This window comes from Megalobrama amblycephala, linkage group LG16, assembly GCF_018812025.1.
Source record: "Megalobrama amblycephala isolate DHTTF-2021 linkage group LG16, ASM1881202v1, whole genome shotgun sequence".
In the NCBI taxonomy this organism is placed as follows: Eukaryota; Metazoa; Chordata; class Actinopteri; order Cypriniformes; family Xenocyprididae; genus Megalobrama; species Megalobrama amblycephala.
In genome coordinates this window covers 42,811,543-42,835,861 of record NC_063059.1, presented here as the reverse complement: position 1 = coordinate 42,835,861, position 24,319 = coordinate 42,811,543, and the positions used below count along the sequence as shown (strand labels likewise).

Here is a 24,319-nt window from a genome sequence, read left to right as displayed (position 1 = left end):
GAAGCTGACAGACAAAACGGAGATCAAAGTGGATAAAAGTAGCTAATCTGATAAGATGAAAAACCAGTTTTCAAACTACGATCCAATGTCTGTCTGGACAGCTGAGAGGATTATTGGTCCCCCTGCCTAACCTACAAAATCTTTACACCTCCAGAGTGATAAAAACACCTAAAATATCACTATACACCCTCACACCCCCCACTGTTGCCTTCTGGCAAAGAAAATATGATATTTATAACAGATAACCATACCCATGACTTTCTTAGAAATACCAGTTTTTGCAATGCTGTAATGAGTCATTTTGCTTTAGTAGTGGTCAGAATTATTGGCACCATCGGTAAATATGATCAAAGATGACTATAAAAATAAATCTGCATTGTTTAGCCTTTTGATCTTTAATTCATAAAATTAGCAAAAATATAATCTTTTGTTGAAGGAAAAGAATTGAAGGTGGGGGAAAATCACATTATGAAATAAATGTTTTTCTCCAAAACATGTTGGAAACAATTATTGTCACCCTTTTATTCAGTACTTTTTGCAACCCAAGAGAACAGCTCTGAGTCTTCTTCTATAATGCCTGATGAGTTTGGAGAACACCTGACAAGAGATCAGAGATCATTCCTTCATGCAGAATCTCTCCAGATCCTTCAGATTCCAGCTCCATGTTGGTGCTTCTTCTCTTCAGTTCACTCCACTCTTTATCTTTAGGGTTCAGGTCAGAGGACTGGGATGGCCATGGCAGAAGCTTGGTTTTGTGTTCAGTGACCCATTTTTGTGTTGGTTTTGATGTTTGTTTTGGATCATTGTCCTGATGGAAGATCCAAACACGGACCATTATTGGATTTCTAGCAGAAGTGGTCAGGTTTTAAATTTTATCTGTTGGTATTTGATAGAATCCATGATACCATGAATCTGAACAAGATGTCCAGGACCTCCAGCAGAAAAATAGGCCCACAACATTAAAGATCCAGCAGTATATTTAACCGTGGGCATGGGGCACTTTTTATCCATGTGTGCACCAAACCCATCTGGTGGGTTTGCTGCCAAAAAGCTCTTTTTTAGTTTCATCTGACCATAGACTGCAAAAAATGCTGTTCTTACTTAGAGTTTTTGCCTTGTTTCTAGTCAAAATATCTTAAAGTTCTTAGATCAAGAAGAATTTTCTTGACAAGTAAAAATTATTTTCTTGTTTTCAGGAAAAATAAGTCAAAATTAAGCACGTTTTTCCTTAAAACAAGCAAAATAATCTGCCAATGGGGTGGTTTTGCAAAATAATCTTAGTCCAAACTGAAAACAAGATTATATAGTTTATTCTTGGTTTGAAATAAGATTATTTTGCTTACCCCATTGGCAGATTATTTTGCTTGTTTTAAGGAAAAACTTACTTAATTTTGACTTATTTTTCCTGAAAACAAGAAAATAATTTTTACTTGTCAAGAAAATGCTTCTTGATTTAAGAACTTTAAGATATTTTGACTAGAAACAAGACAAAAACTCTAAGTAAGAACAGCATTTTTTGCAGTGTAAAAGCCGATCCCGAAGTTCCAGTCGTGTCTGACAACTGAATTTGCTGGAGATTGTTTCTGGATGTGAGCAGAGGATTTTTCCGAACAACTTGTGGGGATGTAGGCTTTCTGAGACTCAAGACTCAACTAATCTCTGCAATTCTCCAGCTGTGATCCTTGGAGAGTCTTTGGCCACTCAAACTGTCCTCCTCACCGTGCATTAGGATGATTTAGACACTCGTCCTCTTTCAGTCAGATTTGTAACATCTTTAGTTGACTGGAACTTCTGATGGTGGAAATGGGGATTTTCAATGCTTTAGTTATTTTCTTACAGCTACTTTCTATTTTGTGAAGCTCAACAATCTTTTGCTGCACATCAGAACTATATTCTATTTTCTCATTGTGATGAATGATTACGGGAATTTGGCCTTTGTGTTTCCTCATGTTTATACTTCTGTGGAACAGGAAGTTATGGCTGGACAATTTCATGTTCATGATCACCCTGGTGTGCTAAAAATGTAAATATGAATGGGAATATACTTTAGGGATATTTTACTCATAAAAAATTCTAGAGGCGCCAATAGCTAATTGTGGCCAACGTGTTTTGGAGAAAAACATTTATTTCATAATGTGGTTTTTCCATTCACATTCAATTCTTTTCCTTCAATGAAATGTTAGATTTTTTGCTCATTTTATGAATTAAAGATCAAAAGGATAAACAATGCAAATTTATTGTTATAGTCATCTTTGATCATATTTACCAAGGGTGCCAATAATTATGACTACCACTGTATATATATATATATATATATACTAGAGAAGGTTCAGTTTTGTCATGCGTTTCATATTTAAAAGCTTTTAGGGGTTCCCATCATGGGATCATTTTATGGATTAAACAGCTTATAAACATCCTTTATCACTAGAAAAATTTAAATAACCTATTAAACATGAAAGTATTATACTAAAATTTAGACAATTCTCCATATATAGAATCTTTTTTGCACAAAGCCTTATTTACATTTTCTAAGTGTGTATGTTTTTCTGTTTTCAGCACATTTATTTTAAAACTTAATACTATTTAGTATAGGATAATCAGATTTCATCACATTGTGAAGGAGATTTGATTCCTACAACTTCTGCTTCAAATGGCAAATTTATGTAAATTTGTGCTACACTGTTAAACCAATGACTTTAACACAACAAATCACAGGGAGATTAGTTGTAAGTAACAGTTGTTATTGGTGGATGAAGTTTGCGTGTGGTTTCAGTTATTCAGATAAGGTTGTTTATCAGTTCCCACATATCAAAGGACATACTGTCAAATTCCTTATTAAAAGGTGCTTGTGTGTGTGTGCACATGCGCATAATGAGCTGGAAATATATATAAAGGGGAAATGGAAGTATAACTTAAGTTCCTAGAGGCCCCGGCTGGTGTAAAGACAGGAGGTGTCAACGTTGTCCATCCCTTCATTATTCAGACACATCTCCTGCGTTCAAAAGGAAAGGTAAAGCAGAGGGAAGAGGGTAAGACACTTGCTTTCTCTCTGATCTGTCACTATTGTATGTCTCTCGCTGACAATCAGCTTGAAAATAATAGAGATCAATGGTTAATCCTTCACTTACATGAACGTGGGCTTAAACAAAGTTATAATAAATTATTGTGTCTGAACCAGGATTGAACTATTCAACTTTCTGTATTTGTGGGTGAACTTGTTGTACCTGTAGTGCTCACTTCTTTTGTTTCTGGACAGATGGCAGATATGGGAATTAGGATGAAGCTGATCTTATTGGTTGCTGCAGTGGTGACCATAGCTTGTATGACTCTCATCGCTTTGATTCTCTCTCTTGCTAATAATCAGACTTTGAATCGGTCATACTCAGCACAGGTACAAACTATAGTACGATGTGGTTTTGTATAGATTTGTGTTCATTTATGCCAATCTGACTGGAACTAGTAACTATTTCTGAGGCATTCACCAGAAAATTTCATACTGAATTCTTCATGTCTGCTGGCACTGCCTATTAACTGATGCACTGAAGAAAATGCTTTTCTTACTTAGATTTTTTGTCTTGTTCCCAGTCCAAATATCTACAAATTCTTAAATCAAGAAACATTTTCTAGACAAGTAAAAAATTATTGTCTTGTTTTCAGAAAAATAATTCAAAATTAAGTGAGCTTTTCCTTAAAACAAACAAAATATTCTGGTTATGGGGTATGCAAAATAATCTTGTTTTCCCATTAAACTGAAACTACCTTTTGCAGAGTTAGGGGAACTATGTTTATAGTGTTTAATGTTAACATTCCGCTATATATACAGGGAGTGCAGAATTATTAGGCAAGTTGATTTTCTGATCATATTTTTTTTCCAAGCACATTTTACCATTTCCAATCCACATCAATCTTAATAACTCCTATTAATATTGTTTTTAATCATTTATAAGTGATATTTAATTGTTCATGAAGGCTGGAAATGAAAAATGCCTTATATTCAGGTGTGCAGAATTATTAGGCAAGTTTTCTTTTACAGGCAAAATGAGCCAAAAAAGAGATTTAACTCAGACTGAAAAGTCAAAAATTATTAAATACTCATGAGAAGGACACAATACTAATGCAATACTAGAAATTGCAAAGTTAAAGCATGACCAAAGGACAGCAAAATGCTCATTGGGTCAGCGGGGTCATACAAAAACAGGTGGAAAAGAAAAGACACATGTTAACTGCAAAATAATTAAGAATTAAGGTGAAGAATTAAGTGTGAAACCATCAGGAACCCTTTAGTCTCCAGTGACACCATTTTCCAGAACTGCAACCTACCTGGAGTCTCCAGAAGTGCAAGGTGTCAGGATCTCAGAGACTTAGGTTAGCTAAAGAATCCTAAAAAATGACCCGCACTTGATAAGAATCACAAGCTGAAGTGTTATAAAATACATGAAGACTGGGTTTTAATAGGCCTTATAGACAGACAGCTTGAGAGTGACTCCTGAAGGACCAGCACCACATCCTCTTGTACCACTGTTTGAAGAATTTATCTTCCAGAATCTGGCAGTAAGTTTTGGAAGATCATTTTTAGTCCATCTCTGCAAGATGGACATTTCAGGATAAGAGATGGACTAAAGGTGAACTCCCACACCTTACTGCCAGATTCTGGAAGATAAATTCTTCAAACAGTGGTATTGAATAAAAACCCCGTCTTCATGTATTTTATAACACTTCAGCTTGTGATTCTTATTAAGAGCGGGTCATTTTTTAGGATTCTTTAGCTAACCTAAGTCTCTGAGATCCTGAGACCTTGCACTTCTGGAGACTCCAGGTAGGTTGCAGTTCTGGAAAATGGTGTCACTGGAGACTAAAGGGTTCCTGATGGTTTCACACTTAATTCTTCACCTTAATTCTTAATTATTTTTCTGTTAACGTGTCTTTTCTTTTCCACTTGTTTTTGTATGACCCCGCTGACCCAATGAGCATTTTGCTGTCCCTTGGTCATGCTTTAACTTTGCAATTTCTAGTATTGCATTAGTATTGTGTCCTTCTCATGAGTATTTAATAATTTTTGACTTTTCAGTCTGAGTTAAATCTCTTTTTTGGCTCATTTTGCCTGTAAAAGAAAACTTGCCTAATAATTCTGCACACCTGAATATAAGGCATTTTTCATTTCCAGCCTTCATGAACAATTAAATATCACTTATAAATGATTAAAAACAATATTAATAGGAGTTATTAAGATTGATGTGGATTGGAAATGGTAAAATGTGCTTGGAAAAAAAATATGATCAGAAAATCAACTTGCCTAATAATTCTGCACTCCCTGTATATATATATATATATATATAGTTGCTAGAAAAAGTATGTGAACCACTTGCAGAATCTGTGAAAATATGAATAATTTTAACAAAATAAGAGAGATCATACAAAATGCATGTTATTTTTTATTTAGTACTGTCCTGAGTAAGATATTTTACATAAAAGATGTTTACATTTAGTTCACAAAAAAAAAAAAAAGCTGAATTTATTAAAATGACCTCATTCAAAAGTTTGTGAACCATTGATTCTTAAAGGGATAGTTCACCCAAAAATGAAAATGTGATGTTTATCTGCTTACTCTCAGGTTATCCAAGATGTAAGTGACTTTGTTTCTTCAGTAGAACCAAATGATGATTTTTTATCTCCAAACGTTGCCGTCTGTCAGTCGTATAATGCATGTCAATGGGAACTCTATCTATAAGGGTAAAAAAACATGCACAGACAAATCCAAATTAAACCCTGCGGCTCGTGACGACACATTGATGTCCTAAGACATGAAACGATCGGTTTGTGCGAGAAACCAAATAGTTTTTGTAGAATTTTTTTTACCTCTAATAATACCTCTAATCCTGAGCAGTTAAACTGAGCTCTGTTCTTTAGAAAAATCCTCCAGATTTTGCAGATTCTTCAGATTTCAAGGATTTTTTGCATATTTGAACCCTTTCCAGCAGTGACTGAATGATTTTGAGATTCATCTTTTCACACTGAGGACAACTGAGGGACTCAAACACAACTATTAAAAAAGGTTCAAACATTCACTGATGCTCCAGAAGGAAACACGACACATTAAGAGCCGGGGGGTGAAAACTTTTGAATTCCAATATCAAGGTAAATTGTATTTAATTTGTCTTCCGGGAAACATGCAAGTATCTTCTGTTGCTTCCAAAGGGCAGTACTAAATGAAAAACAATGATATTTAAACAAAATAAGAAAAATTGTGACATCTTCATCCTGTTCAAAAGTTTTCACCCCCCGACTCTTAATGCATCGTGTTTCCTTCTGGAGCATCAGTGAATGTTTGAACCTTTTTTAATAGTTGAGTTTGAGTCCCTCAGTTGTCCTCAGTGTGAAAAGATGAATCTCAAAATCATACAGTAACTGCTGGAAAGGGTTCAAATATGTAGAAGATGCTGGAAAACTGAAGAATCTGGAGGATTTTTCTGAAGAACAGAGCTCAGTTTAACTGCTCAGGACAAACAAGAGACTCATGAACAACCATCACAAAACACACAAACAGTCGTGGATCATCAGGTGACCACACACAGTATTGAGAATCAATGCTTCACATACTTATGAATGGGGTTATTTTAATAAATTCAGATTTTTTTTGTCTTGTGGACTATATATATAAACATCTTTTATGTAAAATATCTTACTCAGGACAGTACTAAATAAAAAATAACATGCATTTTGTATGATCTCTCTCATTTTGTTAAAATTATTCACATTTTCACAAATTTTGCAAGTGCTTATATATATATTAGCCTGTCTTGACTTGGTTGCATGTAAATGGAAAAATTAAAAAAAGGGTAGCACTAAAAAATTTCTGTCATTGTATCTGAAACTTTGTATTATGAGCATTTTTTTGTGTTTTTGGCCTCTTTACGATGAATCACTTGCCTCAAGTCACTCTGGATAAAAGCATCTGCAAAATGAAGAAATGTATAAATGTAACTGTGGTTATAATTATTCATGATTCAATACAAAGCATTATAAGGTGCATCACCAAATCAAGTGTTGTCTGAATTTCTGGAACTACTTCCTCAGTATGGGATCGTGCTCGATGCCAGCTCCAGTCGCACGGCGCTCTTCCTGTACCAAGGGCTGGGGTTCAAAGAGAACGAAACTGGGATAATCACGCAGAAACTGAGCTGTGATGTGGACGGTGAGTTTTACCAGCTGTTCTGACAGGCTACAAGTACAATATCAATATCAGGTCCATATTTATTCCATTATTTTTAATAGGTGGTGGCATTTCGAGCTATCAACAGAACCCCCCGGCAGCTGGAGAGAGTCTTAAGAAATGCTTGGATGTTGCCAAGGCAGCGATCCCAGAAGGCCAGTGGAAGGCTACACCTGCTTACCTTGGTGCTACTGCTGGCATGAGGCTGCTGAGGTGAGAGTTCACCCAAAAATGAAAATTCGCTCATCATAAACTCATCCTCCAGTTATTCCAAACTGCAGAACTCAAAGAAAGACATTTGGAAGAATGTTTGTAACCAAGCAGATCTGGGGGAAAAAAATAAAAAATAAAACTACAGAAGTGAATGGAAATTTTCAATTTTATGTGAACTATCCCTTTATATGGCTGATTTATTATAAAAATGAAAAAATATTTTTCTATATTTGGATAAATTATCGGTGGTATTGTTTTCACAGATTACAGAATCAAAGTCTATCAGAGATAATCCTGGAAGAAGTCGGCAAAACAATCCAAAGTTATCCCTTTGATTTCCGAGGGGCCAAAATAATCTCTGGGACAGAAGAGGGAGCTTTTGGCTGGATCACCATCAACTACCTCTTGGAGAGCTTTGTCAAGGTAGGTGACTTTCCAGTGCGGATGAAAATACTACTATTAATAGTAGTCGTTTGTTTCCAAATTTAGCTTATTTTTTTAAGATGTTTGATTTATTCAAAAAACATGAAATCCATTCAGACATTGACACCTATTGCATAATGAAGATTATAATTTATGGTTTCAATTTCAGAATAAAGATCACATAATACGTAGCTTTCAAAGACACTAAACGTACATGTTTGGATAGGAAACAGTATTTACATATTGGCAGCATTTAAACATAAAGATATCTGTATAATTTCCCTTTTACCATTTTATAGATAAATGTAAGATCCCTAAAGCTTAACATACCCGTTTTATACAGATTATTAAAGAATAAATCATAATGGACAGAAATGTGTAGGAAAAGGACAATTTTAGTCAAGTCAAGTCAAGTCACCTTTATTTATATAGCGCTTTTTACAATGCAGATTGTGTCAAAGCAGCTTTACATTGATAACTGGTACATAATTTTGCTGCACAGCAGCTCTTAAAGAATAGTGTCAATGCAGGCAGATCAAAGCACTGTTGAATAAATGTCAAGAATACTGTTGAATACCAAATGTCAAGTCAAATGTCAAGTGTCCCCAACTAAGCAAGCCAAAGGCGACAGCGGCAAGGAACCCAAACTCCATCAGGTGACATCAGGTGGCAAACAAGTGGCAAATAGGTGTTAAAATGAAGAAAAAAACCTTGGGAGAAACCAGGCTTAGCAACAAAAATATAGTATTAAAATGATATTTTGACTGGCTAATCCTAAACCTACCCATAATTATTTCTTTAAACTACGTATAGTAATCATAACAGACAGAGAAGTGCAATCACAATCATTTATTTATTGCCAAAATGTCAAAAGTGTTGCAGAAGGTAGTCTCTAATAACTAAAATTCTGCTCTGTACCTCATTCAAAACTATTATATATCACCATAGAGGACTGCAACACATCGTCATTAGAACTGCTTCTGCTGCCACTTTTGACTTTTTCACAATAAACTTTTGCTTTTATTTATTACTTTTACATGGTTTTCAGAAATGGGTAGGTTTAGGGGCAGGTGTCGGATTAGCAGATCTTTTTAATGCTATATTGACATTTTCCCTACACTTCTCTTAATGGTTTTCTTGCAGCACTCATTCGAGGGCTTTTGGATCCAGCCTAAAACAAGAAAGATTTTTGGAGCTCTAGATCTCGGTGGCGCATCAACACAAATTTCATTCATCCCAAACGTCGCAGTGAAAGACCTCACTACTATTGTAAATAACAAGCTCTATGGGTTCAAGTATGAGCTGTACACACACAGCTACTTGTGCTACGGCATGGACCAGGCTTTGAAGAAACTTCAGGCCCACCTTCACAAGGTTGGTTTTTAAAGAGTATATATCAGTAGGTTTACCGTAGCAGTTTTAGCACATCACCTTTACTATATGTACACTGTAAAAATAATTAAGTACAATCCACTTAGCTGTATAAGTAATTTCAACTTAAATTACATTAAACTTTTTGTTTAACTTGTTTTAATGAGTTAAAGTAATGTAAAACATATGTTGTCATAACTTATCGGCCATATCATTTTTTACATGGGTTTAGAAAGCAAGTGTCTAACAATAGATATATGGACACATTGAATGTCTTTTATGTTTTTTTGCTCCATCCAGACTTCTGGGACATCATCTCCCATCAGTCACCCATGCTACCCCAAAGGATATTTACTCAAAGTTACAATGGCTGAACTTTACAACTCCCCTTGTGTGGAGAAACCAAGCAATTTTAACTCCAGCGCTACAGTAACTTTCTCAGGAACGGGTAGTTCATCCCTCTGTCTTTCTTCATTTGAGAATGTTGTTAACCTCTCAGACTGTGCCTTTTCTTCAGACTGTGGTTTCAACGGTGTCTATCAGCCTCCTGTCAATGGAGAATTCTTTGTGAGTGTTTAAGTCTACTTTTCTCAGAAATATACTTAAAATTACTCAAGTATAATCAACATATTGACAGAAAAGTCTAAATATATTTTTGCCTGTATTTCTACTCAATCTTTTGATGGAGATATACTCAGAAGTATAATTAAGTATTCTACGTGTACTCGGCTTGTAGTTGTGTTTGGGTCACTGATGGATACGGTTTTTAAAAGTGTAAAATTAAGTGTTTTATTAAGTGTTAACAATGAAATTATGTGGGTTTAATAATCAATTAACACTGCTTTTGTCATTTTTTACAAAATCTGTCACCAAAAAAGTCATTTGGTTTAACCAAAATTACCGAATGATGATATTTTCAAACAATGTTTTTAAAATATTACAACATTTTCCATGTTTTATAGCGGTTGCACCGAATGACCTGATGTTTCGGGACATGCGTATGATTAGTGAAAACAAGTGAAAACATGAATTTATCAGATAGTTAAAAGAGAGTTAGTTACTTTGCTTCACGACCATGTGACCCTTTGTAGGTGTCTGAATGATGTCACATCCTGTCACATGATACTGACCACATGACTTCATCCAGAATGGTCTCTTTATATTGGTTACTCCAAATGACATCAATGAAATTAATTTTTCTGGACATTCTTTCTCATAACAAAGCAATGACTTCCACACATAATTTTAATATCATTTTGCTCTATGTTGATATATGATGTTATAAAATCATGCAAAAATAAAAAATATATACATTTATTGCATTTTAAGATATTTTAATCACAAATGAAATGGCTGTATTGGCCTTTGGACGGTTAAACCGAATGACCTTTTGACACTTCAAAAACGTTAAAATACCTTTATATGTAGAAAAATATAATTAAAACCTTTTGGATTCAGTAAAGGAGATCTAGTTGTACTACCTTACATACTCTGGATGTCATATCTTTGTTTTTTATTATTATTATTAAGGCCTTTGGACAAGAAAATGACCCGTCATGTCATTGAGCCATTTACTCTTTTGACTGAGTAGCTTATTAAATATTTTTTCACCCAGTTTTACATACTGTCTTATAAACTTACATTGTTTGAAAATATTGATTTATAATGCAAACAGATACAGTATGTTCCTAATTCTCAGTATGTGAATTTTTGGTGCACTGCTAGTATACATAGGAATTTACTTAAAAGGTATATTTATAGTATAAAAATGAATACAGGAACATGGTAGTATACTTAAAGTGCAAAAATAATATATAAATATAGTAAACTATAAGTATGATGTTAAGTTCCCTTAAATAAAATGTATTGCTGTATAAAACTACTAAACTAGTAGATTACTGTCATGATCACTAGGTGGAGTGCCCTCTGGTGGCTAACCAGGGCATCATGACAATTACTGAGTCCACTTCAAAGTGTACTTTCATAAACTAACTTTAATAAAGTATTTTACTAGTAAACTCAGTATGCCTATAAGTTCAGTTGTAGTATAGTTGCAGTACAAACAAATAAAATGTAGTTGTAAAATAGTTGTGTACTCGGTTTACTACTTTTACACTTAAAAGTATACATTATACACTAAAAAGTGGGCCAATTTAGTTCCAAGTACTGAAATAATATACTCACAAGTAGTACTGTGCTTATAATATTATGCTTACTACTTGAACTTCAATAAAATGAACTCTAAGCATACTTATTTTTTTCTTGTAAGGGGCCACAGTGAAGGAAATAAGATTTTACCTGAGTTATGATTATGAACAGTTTAAAAAGACGAGTCGCTGTTTTGAATTCTGATGAATCCTTCACTGAACTAAATCAACACATTTTAGTGATGTCTGTATGGAAATTGTCCTCTATGCTTTGTAGTTCATTGTTTTGCTCTTCTTACAATAACTCTGTGTATATTTCAGGCTTTTTCCTCGTACTTCCAAATCTTCAACTTTCTTGGTCTTGCCCCAAAAGCTCAACTGACACAGGTTCTTTCCACCATTGATACTCACTGCAACAAAGACTTGGCCACTGTGAGTCCACAGATACTAATACACATCGTAAATTATATTTCATAGTAAAAAATCCTGGTGAGATTACAGTATGATTACATGTAGAGTGAATTTGACAATGCTGGTGTTATCATTTATAATGATGATGTTTTAATTCATGGTTATGATCATTATTCTCATCTTTTCTCTAGCTTGTTGTTGAAAATCCATCCGTTAGTGTAATAACTCTGAGGGATTATTGTGCTTCTGCACATTATATTATGACTATTCTCCTGAAAGGATACAAGTTGAATAACACCTGGGATCAAATCTCTTTTGAGAAACGGGTAAGGAACATATTATTATAAGTTGTTCAGTAATATGAATATATACTTTTCATACATACATACATATCAATCTCATACTATCAAATCCTTATTAAAGTGGACCTATAATGCCTCTTTCATAAGATGTAATATCAGTGTCTCCAGAATGTGTGTGAAGTTTCAGATCAAAATCCCCCACAGATCATTTATTATAGCTTGTCAAATTTGCCACTATTTAGAAACACGCCGTTTTTGTGTGTGTCCCTTTAAATGCAAATGAGCTCCGCTTTCCAGAAGAGGGCGGAGCTTTAACAGCTCAACAACAACAAAGCTGGAGAATCTCACGCAGCCAAAATGAGGATTGTCAGTAACGGTGTTCAGCCTTACATTGTTCAAACCGGAGTCGACACTGATGGAGAGACTCAGGAAGAAGTTACAACTTTTAGAATGCAAATTTTAGCGTTTGTGATGTCATCAACCCAGGAAGAAGCTCGTTGTAGTCCCTACCAGCCGTTTAAAAAGCGATTTCTGTAAAAGAAAATATCTCCTTTGCATTGAACTTTGAGCGTTGTAACTTTGCAGATGTTGTTTATGGTGAAAAAGCCACATTACACACTAACTAAAGTTAAAGAAGTCAAATTAATCAACCACCCCTTTAATTTAGCAAATTGAATATTGATATTCAGTGTTTCATAAATCATTAGATAATATAAAGTAACTGAGGTTCAAGATCACAATGGCTGTGGCTCATAAACATGAGCCGTATGAGGAAGTCTGATGTGGGGATTTTCGTTCATTCATGATCTCATGATGGTTACAGATAGCAGACACAGATATCGGGTGGACGTTGGGCTACATGCTGAACCTGACCAACATCATCCCCTCTGAACAGCCTGGAGTGGTCACAGGCGTGCTGCGCAGTCAATGGGCGGCTCAGACTTTCTTCATCGTATTTGTCCTCTTCCTCAGTCTTCTTCTTATAGTCATCCTGGTTTTCTTCACAAAGACGTTACCAGCAGCACAATAAATTATATATTTTGACATTGAGATGACAAAAATTAGATGTTTGTTTTTCTTTTGTTGCATTCTGTAGCAGTTAAAAGTTCAATGTGACCATGTGAGGAAATGTTATGGATGATACGACTTCTGCTGTATTTCAAGGACAAAAATACATATATTTAAAAACCATGCTGACGGTCAACTTTAAATGCTTTCTTGTAGAGTTTCTTATTTCTCCATTGTATTTTGAGTTATCTATTTTGAGATGCTATTGTTTTCTTGTGCAATAAGTAGTTTTTGCGTCACCTCGTGTACATAACATCCATTTCTAAAGGATTACTTTTTGCACACACTTTGATTCTATTTTCTGGTATACTGTAGGTGACGGTAAATAACATTGTTTTCTTTTGTTTGGAATAAAAACATTCTCTCGTGTCATTCATTTACGGCTCTTCTGAACACAAAATGAACATTGAACGCTTGTATTTTTGGTAACTTTACAATAAGATTATGATTGTTAACATTAGTTAAAGGTACACTATGTAACGTTTGTTCCTTTAGCTGGTTAGGGTTAGGTTATGTTGATTCTTGTTTTATTACGAGCTCTGTCACATTCTGTTTTTGAAGGAGCCGGAGCAGCTTTTCTTAACAGATATGACGAGACGCACGGGAGAGATGTATGATGATGCAATTTTCCTGCATCAGGTCTAAAATATAAACACTTAATATATAACATGTTTACCATAGTGAATCATGGTAACACAAAAACATGATTTGGAAGGACTGATGTTAAAATTGTGTACATTAGTAATAATACTTTTCATTCAAATAAACGATCACAAACACATCATTCATGTGATTTTTATTCAGTGCTGTAAAAATAAATATTTCAAATATTTTAAAGTCATTCTGAGCACCAGTGTATGATCACACACACACACACACACACACGTAAAACCATCTGTAGCTTTAACAAATCACTGCTCAATTCAAATAAAATCCATTACATGTATGTTTTTTTGTTTTTTATGTATAATATTTGTTAAACCGGTCACATCTCACCTTCACTCTATCACAGAGAAACACACAAAATGATTTTACATCAGAAATATAATGTAAACGATGTGATAAAAGCCAAAAGGTAACAATTTACAGTAAGGTCTCATTTGTTTATGCATTCAATGAGAATTTATTCATTTGCATTTATTAAGCTTTGTTAAGATTTGTTAGTTCACAGTGCTTAAATGATGTTAACAGATACAACTTTTGATCTTTGAAATGTTTTAGTAAATCCTGTAGAAGTGTCGGTTAGTTCATGTTAACTAGTGTAATTAACTGATGAAACCGTATTGTAAAGTGTTACCAGACCAAACAAAAACTGGTTCTTGGAATGTCGAAAAGATTCATTTTAAACATGAAAAACAAGTAAACATTCAGGTTTAAACATCCTGTACAGGAATTCTGGGTAATAGTGGAGGTAGATCCAGCTGTAGTTCATCAGTTTCAGATCTTACTGAGCATGTGCAGTTCGGTCGGTCCTTTATTCTGCTCCAGAAACATTCTTACACATAATAAAAACATCTTCATGTGATAAAAGAGAAAAATACTGACGGAAATGAAATGAAATAAAACAGTTTGACAGGGAATGTCATCTCATCTGCTTGTTTATCTTAATTCATTTGAATCTTAATTACTGATGAGTGCTGTAGTAATTACACACTGATTCTGTACGGATTCACCTTCTCCAGACAAATCAATCAAACATCTGAAAAACTACATGCAGCAAACAAAAAACAAACAAAATGAGATCAAATAAAAGATCAAAGTGTGAACCTCATGGAACCTGTCAAAACCATGTGATGTTTTTATTGATCATGTGACCCGGACAAGAAATTATATTCTACATAATTACAGTTAAGAACATTGAGATTCTCTGCAGTGACATTATTTTAATGACAATTTATGCCAATTATGTGATGAAAAAAAAAACTATTAAAAATGTAAAAATATTTACATTAAAAATTATGTAACAATATATATATAATTCAAAAAATATATTTTACATTTTTCTTACATTTTCAGTATTTGTTGTACTGCCTTCATGCCTAATTAAATGATTAACTAAATAATTTACTCTATAATATCATACAGTAAAAATACAGCATCACAGAACTAAAAACTGTCATGAAAATAATGTCAAAATACAATTGCAATGTTCCATCTTTTGTTTTTTTCCTCCTGACCTTTGACCTGGACATGTTTTTGTGCCATTGACCCGAGCGTTTCCCGGTCAGAACTCCCAGCGGATCTGATCCGAGCGCAGTGATGTCTGCAGCGAGCGCATGTCCTTCAGCAGACGCAGGCTGTCTCTGCTGCGCTCGCCGGGCCTCGCTTTCCCCGTCGCTGAGCCTCCGCGGGTCGGGACCTTCACCTCGCCGGGACTCGGTTTACCACACTGTTTCCTCAACTTCTCCATCTGCCACAAACAGCCGGAACCATCAGGGAACGTCCCACGCTTCCATGCCCAATTTAATACCTCTCAAAATGATAATCAAGTCTTTTGTTATATCATTTAAGACTCGTACAGGCCGGCGTTACCTGAGTCTGGTGACGACGGACTTTAGCGATCTGCTCTCCTTTATTCTCCATCCTCTTCATGAGCGCCTCCATCTCACGCTCCAAATCCTGCCGCAGCCGATCCGAAGCGCAAGACTGGATCTGTCTGGACAACTCCTGCTGCTCGCTGACGGAAACACGAGACACCGTGAGCGTCACCTCGACATGATCATCATTTACTCATCCTCATGCTGTTTTTGCACAACCTCTTTACTGTTTTTGTTATTTTTGCACAACCTCTTTACTGTGATCAGGAACAAGAAACATCGTAAGTGACTTGAGGAACTCACAAGCTCATGTGTCCGAACTCGTCCTGGAGCGTCAGCAGCAGCTCCGACAGCTCTTCACTGCAGGAGGAGGAGGAGGAAGAGGAGGAGCCACCGCTGTCAGCGTGTCCCAGCACTCGCTCGTTACACAGCTGAGGATGATGCTGCTTCATGAGATGAAGGACGCGCTGGACGTTCGCTCGCACCGAGTGACTCGAGCCTGTCGACTGAACACACACACACACACACACTCACACTGATGCCGCACTATCATCATCATCATCAGAAACACTCAAACGCTGCAGTGATGGTGTGATTACCGTCCCGGTCACAAACGGCACGTCTCCCAGACTGAGTCTGTAATGCGGCTGCGGCGGCGACGGATGATTCTGCAGGAACACACACGAGCGTTAATCAGTCAGTTAGATTTACTATTGTGATGTCTAGGGCTGGGTAAACCATATCGATTTCTCGATTTTAATCGATTCTCATTTTTACGAACCGATATCGATTCTTAAATCCCAAGAATCGATTAGTCTAGTCTGTTTTCAGTTGATGAATGAGCAGAATATGTAGCTCCTCCCATCCAATAAATCACAATAATCTTTGTTACTTTTGATATGAAGCAAAGTCTCAGATTTCAAATGACATCCATCTTATTATGAGATTCAGAAAATAAATACCGTTTTGGCGCTGTTTAATGTGGCGTGACAGATCGCTTTAGCACCTCAGTTAAAGAGAAGCATGTGATCATCCTCTCCTCCGCTTTAATACCAGTTACAGCGAAATAAACATGCATGAACATCTGAAGGTATGTTAAAATATACAGTACAACTTACTGAAATCCGTATCATGTCTCGTGTAATCGCTCAATCAGTGTTTCAACCTCAATAAAACAGCTTCAATGTCACGTGACGTCACATTTACCTCAGAAAAACATATTCAGTGACCATAAACTCATTAGTCAGCTAGAAAAGTGAACTCTAGAAAGATAAATATAGCTATGCACCGTTACATGTTCATTATAATGTTCTTCAATATTTAATGCATGTTTGAATAAATCAGCCACGATTTAAATGTTTATATTTCACAAAACGAATTGGAGTAGAAATATGATTATGTAATTCTAAACTTTATTTATAATAAAAACATCATTGAGTGTAATTTAAGTGTTTGTGTATAAATAAGTTAATTTAACCTTCAGTATTATTACAGTAGCACCAGCTGACTCTCATGTGTCGTTTACAGCATTAGTTGAGAGATTTATTTCCTCTAGAAAATTTGCCATGAACTGAAACTGAAATAATACATCCAAAATAATCGATATCGAATCGTGAAAACTGTGTCTGTCGATACCCAGCCCTAGTGATGTTGTTCCTTGCTGCGGCTGAAAATGACTTGGTAATCATGGTAAAGATGTTGGTCACATGCTCTGATCCGTGGTTTACCTTTGATGAGCTTTTCTTCTGTTTGACTCTGCTGGGTTTGTGAGGACGTGGAGAAACAGACTGAATGAGCAGACGATTGGCTTCGAGACCCGTCTGTAACTGACCGCAGAACAGAGAGAGGACATGTTAACGTCACACTATACTAAACTTTGGGCTCAACTGCTTTTGTTAATATTGAAATTTGAATATATAATATAGAGAATCCTGAAACATGCAAACCCCCAGAGGGTCATATTTGCCCTCATGTATCAGGCTCATCTTCATCACACAGAGTGAAAGCGCGCGCTAACATGATCCTCCAGTTATGATGGATATGATTCATACGTCACATGACTCACCTGCGCTGCTTTGTCCTGCACCAGTTTCCTCTGATGTTCCTCTTCCTGTAGTTTCCTCTCCAGCTGTCTGATCTTCCTCTCCGCGGCGCTCTGAGTCTCCGTCAGCCGGTGATACTCCTGCTCCAGAACATCCAGCTTCTGCAGCGTCAGCTGGACGTCGGCCTGATCCGCAGGACCCAGACGCTCCAGAGACACCTTAAACACACACACACACACACACACACACAGGTCATGAATGTGTCTCTACACACAATTCTTTAATTCAGGTGTGTGTGAGTGCGTGTGACGCACCTGTTGACGCAGCACAGCGGTTCTGTCTGATTCTGTGTTTCGTACGGTCTTCTTCATGTGCTCCAACTGTCTCTCCAACCGCGAGCATCGAGACTCGGCCGCAGTCAGCTGAGAGAGCAGATCTACACACACGCACACACACACACACACACACACACACACAGGTGTAAGATCACCACATCGAATCGTCTTCAGGAGAAAACTATGAGATCTGAACATCACTGATCTGTCAGTAAAGATTTATAAAAATACCTGGAAATATACGAAAAAAAGACCAGTTATAGAAACAGAAACCCTTGAGGGTGAAGAATAAAACTTTGTCAAAAAATAAATAAATAAAATAAAAATATATATATATATATATATATATATATATTTTTTTTTTTTTTTTTTTTTTTTTTTTTTTTTAATTAAATGTTGATTTAATAAATTTGGTTTTTGTTATTTTTTATATTTCTTTTTTAATTTAAGTTCTAGTTGTTTTAGTATGGAAACATGTAAATTTATAAAAAAAACTTAAGCAAAAAGTTCTAAACTTCTAAACTGAAATAAAAGAAGTTGAAGAACTAAAAATACTACAGCTAAAAGCTAAAACTGAATTAGAAATACATATAACACTATATAGAATTATTTATTACATTAAAAAATATTTAATATATATTTTAAAAAATAAATATTTAAATACATCAATACATTAAATACATACTATATATAAATATATTTTAAACATTTTAAATATATTAAAAAATAAAAAAATGTCAAAAGCACATAACATGACTAAAATGTAAAATGAAAAACTAAAATTAAAAGTAAAATAAAATTAAAATGAAAGTAAAATTAAAATGAAAACTGAGCAAAAAAATAAATATATAAATTATATAAATGTATGATATATAATTAATAATAAATTAATATTTTGATAAATTATATTTTATATTTTTTATTTCCATTTTAATTAAATGTTCATTTAATAGATTTTAATTTTGTTGTGCGTTTTTGTCATTTTTATTAGATTTCATTTTTTGTTTTGTTTTTTAAATGTCTTTTTTATTTTAAGTTCTAATTATTTTAGTATGAAAAAATGTAAACTTATAAAAACTTAGAAAAATTAGAAAAAAGTTCTAAACTTCTAAACTGAAGAAGTTGAAGAACTAAAAATACTACAGCTGAAAACTAAAACTGATACATAACACTGTACAGAATTATTTATTACATTAAAAATATTTAATATATATTTTAAAAAACAAAAATGAAGCATCTATAATATATAAAATATTTAAAAAAAAATTATATTAAAAAATTTATATTAAAAAACAAAAAATGTCAAAAGCACATAACATGACTAAAATGTAAAATGAAAAATTAAAATTAAAGTAAAAATATAAATAAATTAAAGTAAAATTAAAATGAAAACTGAGGAAAATATAAAAAATAAAATGTGACCCTGGACCACAAAACCAGACATAAGGGTCAAGTTTTTGAAAACGAAATTTTGAAAATGTTTGAAAATACATAATCTGAAATCTGAATAATCTTTCCATTGATGTATAGTTTGTCAGGATAGGAGAATATTCGGTCGAGACACAACTATCTGAAAATCTGTAATCTGAGGGTGAAAAAAATCAAAATATTGAGAAAATCACCTTTAAAGTTCAAGATCAAATGAAGTCCTCAGCAATGTATATCCACTCACAAAAATAACATATATGATATATTTACAGTAGGAAATTTACAAAATATTTTAATGGATTATGATCTTTACTTAATATCCTAATGATTTTTGGCATAAAAGAAAAATCAGTAATTTTGACCCAAACAGTGTATTGTTGGCTATTGTTACAAATATACCCATGTGACTTATGACTGGTTTTGTGCTCCAGGATTTATGCAAAATCTGAATAAATATGATAATGAATAAATCAGACCGGTGTGTGTGTGGCGCTCTGCCGGTCTCTCCGGGGAGTGTGTGGATTCTCTGGAGATGGTCTGGAGCTTCTGTCGAGCGTCACATCGCTCCAGCTCCAGATGACGAATCTTCTCCTGCAGGTTCTTCAGTGCTGAAAGAATGGCTGCAAACACACAGTTCTTCATCCGCTGCTCATGTTTACATTCAAGGTGAAGAAGTTTAAGTGATGTTCCTCTTTTGGAAGTCGCTTTGATTCATTAATCAGAGGCATTTTTCAAAGTTAATGCAAGAAAACTAAGAATGTGAACTCATACTCTCCAGCAGGTGGAGCTGTTCACCAAACCTTCACGTCAGCAGCTGTGTGTGCTGTATGAGAGCTGAAGTAGTGAATTATTAATGAGCGAAGCATACAGCTGTCACTCTATAGGGACGAGGCTCGTGTCATGAGTGTATCTGAGCGTCAGGTGTCATCATCACGTGTGTGTGTGTGTGTGTGTGTGTGTGTGTGTGTGTGTGTGTACCTGCACTGCTGCTCTCAGGAAAGGCTCTCACGGGTCTGTTTGTGAAGGGCAGGGGTGTGTTGATGAAGGGGCGTCTCGCGGGATACTCGGCGTAAGACGGCAGAGACACGCTGTCAGACACCGCTCGGCCTCTGAGGGGCGCCGTCACTCCCTCCTGTAGATTTACAGCACAAAACACAAAATCATACTGTAAAAACACATTACACATGTGACACATATAATACACATAGGCAAACGATAAACAACCAAAATAAACGAATGAATAAATAAATGGGTCATTGAGGAATAAGGTTTATAAAAGTGTAAAAAAATATAATAGATGTAATTAATTTTGAAGTTTTATTAAGTGTTAACAATGAGATTATGTGGTTTTTATAATCAATTAACACTGCTTTTGTCATTTTTCACAAGATTTTCGCAAAATTTGTCACCAAAACTTTCCAAAATTTCGATTTTACCGAATGACACTTTTGGTTATACTGAATGACGATATTTTCAAACGATGCTAACAGGCTGATATCTAGCAAAAGGACAATCAATCATTTTATATTTAGTACAAGTTTTCAAAATATTACAACATTTTCCATGTTTTACATGGAAAAAATACACAGCAAAATCACCAGATCAACTCTGCTCAGAGTACAGAGTTAAAGTTAATGAGATAATTAAGTGATGATTGAGCATTATTGATGAACACCTGCTGTTAACAAGCAGAATAGCTGAAGAAAAGATAATCCTCTGCTGAGATCTTGAGAAATATAATGTCTTTTATCTTCAGGTGATTTCATCTCATACTGTGGCTGAAGTCAGTCTTGTGTTTCTCTTTTCTTCGGTGATTCTGCTTGTTAACAGCAGGTGTTCATCAATAATGCTCATTCATCACTTAATTAATCGCTTAATTATCTCATTAACTTTAACTCTGCTTCATTGTTACTTTCACACTATTTACAGACGGACCATATGTACTCTGAGCAGAGTTGATTTAACTCTGGGGATTTTGCTGTGTAGCGGTTGCACCGAATGACCTGATGTTTTCGGGACATGCGTATGAACAAGTGAAAACATGAATTTATCAAATAAGAAAAATTAAGAGAGGGTTAGTTACTTTTCTTCATGACCATGTGGTCCTTTGCAGGTCTCTGAATGATGTCACATCCTGTCACATGATACTGACCACATGACTTGATCTAAAATGGTCTCTTTTTATTGGTTACTCCAAATGACATCAATGAAATTAATTTTTCTGGACATTCTTTCTCATAACAAAGCAACGACTTCTACACATAATTTTAATATCATTTTGCACTATGTTGATATATGATGTTATAAAATCATGCCAGAATAAAAAAAAAATATACATTTATTACATTTTAAGATATTTTAATCACTAATGAAATGACCTTTTGATACTTCAAAATCTTTAAAATACCTTTATATGTAGAAAAATATAATTAAAACCTTTTGGATTCAGTAAAAGAGATCTAGTTGTTCTACCTTACATACTTTGGATGTCATATCTGTGTTTTTATTATTATTATTAAGGCTTTTTGGACAAAAAAAAAAATGACGCGTCACGTCATTGACCCAAATATTATATGTGATTATAAAAATAGAAAAAAATAAAAACAGAAAATTAAAATAAAAGTAATTCAATTATGAAAAATGTAAATAAAATAATACATTTGATCAAATAAAATGTTTGTTTGTTTTTGGCAGATGAAAGAAATAGATGATCAAAAAGTTTGAAGAATCTGTCACATTTTAATTACTCGTTAATAAAGATATTTGTGAAGTGAGTCTAACTCAATCAAATAATATGAGTGTAAAACATTCACCAGAATAAAAAATAATCTGTCAGTAAATATTGGAAGAATCTTGATTCATATCAATAGTGGAAATTCTGACTTTAAAACATGAGCCTGTATATATAGTTTATTATAAATGACATATATTGATGTGATTTGAGTTTATTGGCCTATTTGAACGATGCATTTTTTCCCAGAGAAAACAAATATTGAGTCTTAAATATGCAGTTTTGTTTTAAACTCTGCTGGGTTTAGAAATGAGTTTTACATTCAGTTCAAAAACGCAAAAACAGCAGAAATTATCAAAATCAGGAAGGAATATAAACAAAGTTTTGAGGAAGTTTAAGTTCATGATCTGTGAGTATATGTACTACAATAATAATATTTACAGTTTGATTTTAATAATGCACGATGGATAAATAAAACATTATTTCGAACACGATTCTATATATATATATATATATATATATATATGAAGTTTAATTAAACATTATACTTTGTTAATTTCAATATATGTCATGTAGTAAATATTAACTTTAAAGCTGCATCATGTTGAATGTGTGAATGATGAAACTGTGATGATGTTTTTACCTTTTCTCGCCTCGCGGAGGGTTTTGAGTTCGTGTCCATTAAAATAAGAGTTTAATCTTCGATCATATTTAATTAAATTAAATTAACGTCTTACGAGTTTTAGTTCTGTTTGTTGTGAATTTGGTGGCTGTGCAAACAGGAAACAAAACACAAGCGCGCAAAGCAGCGGTTGTGAAGTCAGCGATGACAACATCCGGACTGTAGAAATGTAAATAAAAGTCACGAGACGTGAATCGTAATATTTAAAAGTTATGTGCAATATTTCTGTTTTTGGAAAACGATTAATCTACTAGTTAATATAGTTTTTATCAGTTTAATCGCATTTTTAAATAAAAATATATTTTACACAGCGCAAGTTACTGTACCGGAAGCGACGACACCCACCTCTGGGTTTCGTTTCCACAGACGCGCCAACATCAGTTTTCACAGATATTTGTTGTCTGTTTGAGTATCTAATTAAAAAGTAACAGTAAACTGTTCATATGATCTATTTCACATTTTAAAATCATACATCATATCATGTAATGTCAGAGAAATTAACTCTTTCTATGGCTTGAGTGTTGGTTAGGGCAAAAATAAAATAAAAGTCCCAACATCTGTATTTAAATTCAACACGTAACGTAAATAGTGTGTAAATTCTGTTTGTCATTTTTTTCTATAAGTAATTAAAAGAAAGATCTGTCAAAGGTTGCATGTGATTTTATTTTATTCCAAACATGGATTATGGAGCATTTTCCAGGTTTTCATTGAACACAGTAAAGTCCTGTCTTAGTTTGTGTGTGATTTATGTTTTGTTTTTTTTTTTTTACAGGAAACATGCTTTATTTGACCTGTACATTTTTCTAAACTCTCATATAATGAATCTGTACAAAGTTACTCTTTCATCTTTCATGAGCAAAAACTTTATACAAAATTAAAGTCCTGTAACAATAACCCATCTTCGCACTGGAGAGAGGCTGCGGTTGCATAAATCTTATTTGGGGTTATTTTGAAGTCCAGAATTCATCTGTGAGAAATTAAAAGAACATCTTCCAACACAAAAAGGTCACATCACATAAACAATCACATCAGGAACATGAACTCTCATTTTTATCTCAAAAATAAGTCTGGAAGTATCCCAGAATGCCACGTGGTCATTGTCCTGAGTGTGAAACAAGATTGACATTGACATTCACATTAAAAATGTGATTTGAGAAAAGCTTGTGGACGTTTTTTGATCTTTGCCTCAGTCAGTCCAGCAGCCCGATTCTACTTAAAAAACACCAAACTTCTCTGACAAACACGTCATATCAAAACGTCAACATGCCTACGATACAGCGACGCGTCTCTCACACACACATCAGACGCACTCCGCATCAGAATATAAAAATAAACATTTCAAAGGAAAGATCCGTGGAGATATGGCACATGACGAGCGCAGGTCGGTTTCTGATCAAACGCTGTAAACATCAAACGTGT

The 24,319-nt window shown here is 34.5% G+C and overlaps 3 protein-coding genes across 4 annotated transcripts in view; 1 reads left to right on the top strand and 2 right to left on the bottom strand.

The window, feature by feature from the left end:
- Window positions 1-2,907: 2,907 nt before the first annotated feature.
- On the top strand, window positions 2,908-13,265 carry LOC125249132 (ectonucleoside triphosphate diphosphohydrolase 8-like). 2 transcript variants are annotated; one of them, XM_048161340.1, is made up of 10 exons: window positions 2,908-3,010; window positions 3,257-3,391; window positions 7,075-7,192; window positions 7,273-7,423; window positions 7,687-7,846; window positions 8,990-9,220; window positions 9,518-9,784; window positions 11,686-11,796; window positions 11,967-12,101; window positions 12,901-13,265. In XM_048161340.1, the coding sequence occupies exons 2-10, from the start codon at window positions 3,257-3,259 to the stop codon at window positions 13,105-13,107; spliced, it is 1,515 nt and encodes a 504-aa protein (XP_048017297.1). In that variant the 5' UTR covers window positions 2,908-3,010; the 3' UTR covers window positions 13,108-13,265. The 2 variants fall into 2 exon arrangements, with proteins under 2 accessions (XP_048017297.1, XP_048017296.1); XM_048161339.1 differs by having other exon boundaries at window positions 2,909-3,029.
- Window positions 13,266-13,924: 659 nt separating this feature from the next.
- Window positions 13,925-23,048, bottom strand: cep57 (centrosomal protein 57). Its single transcript, XM_048161341.1, has 10 exons — window positions 22,862-23,048; window positions 20,466-20,619; window positions 19,964-20,107; window positions 18,039-18,160; window positions 17,748-17,942; window positions 17,410-17,508; window positions 16,282-16,350; window positions 15,986-16,188; window positions 15,678-15,822; window positions 13,925-15,555 (listed from the first exon to the last, which is right to left on the bottom strand). The coding sequence occupies exons 1-10, from the start codon at window positions 22,898-22,900 to the stop codon at window positions 15,370-15,372; spliced, it is 1,356 nt and encodes a 451-aa protein (XP_048017298.1). The 5' UTR covers window positions 22,901-23,048; the 3' UTR covers window positions 13,925-15,369.
- Window positions 23,049-23,545: 497 nt separating this feature from the next.
- Window positions 23,546-24,319, bottom strand: part of LOC125249363 (endothelin-converting enzyme-like 1) — a 39,265-nt gene continuing 38,491 nt past the window's right edge. The window contains exon 19 of the mRNA XM_048161642.1: window positions 23,546-24,319. This exon is cut by the window's right edge and continues 169 nt beyond it. The gene's annotated coding sequence lies outside the window, so the exon portion shown is untranslated.

Coding starts and splice junctions, on each gene's coding strand:
- LOC125249132 (XM_048161340.1), top strand. CDS start 3,257: ATGGCAGATATGGGAATTAGGATGAAGCTGATCTTATTGGTTGCTGCA. Junction 7,193..7,272: donor ACTGAGCTGTGATGTGGACG/GTGAGTTTTACC, acceptor TATTTTTAATAG/GTGGTGGCATTTCGAGCTAT. Junction 12,102..12,900: donor AAATCTCTTTTGAGAAACGG/GTAAGGAACATA, acceptor TGATGGTTACAG/ATAGCAGACACAGATATCGG.
- cep57 (XM_048161341.1), bottom strand. CDS start 22,900: ATGGACACGAACTCAAAACCCTCCGCGAGGCGAGAAAAG. Junction 18,161..19,963: donor AGAGCGCCACACACACACCG/GTCTGATTTATT, acceptor GCGTGTGTGTAG/ATCTGCTCTCTCAGCTGACT. Junction 16,351..17,409: donor AGAAGAAAAGCTCATCAAAG/GTAAACCACGGA, acceptor GTGTTCCTGCAG/AATCATCCGTCGCCGCCGCA.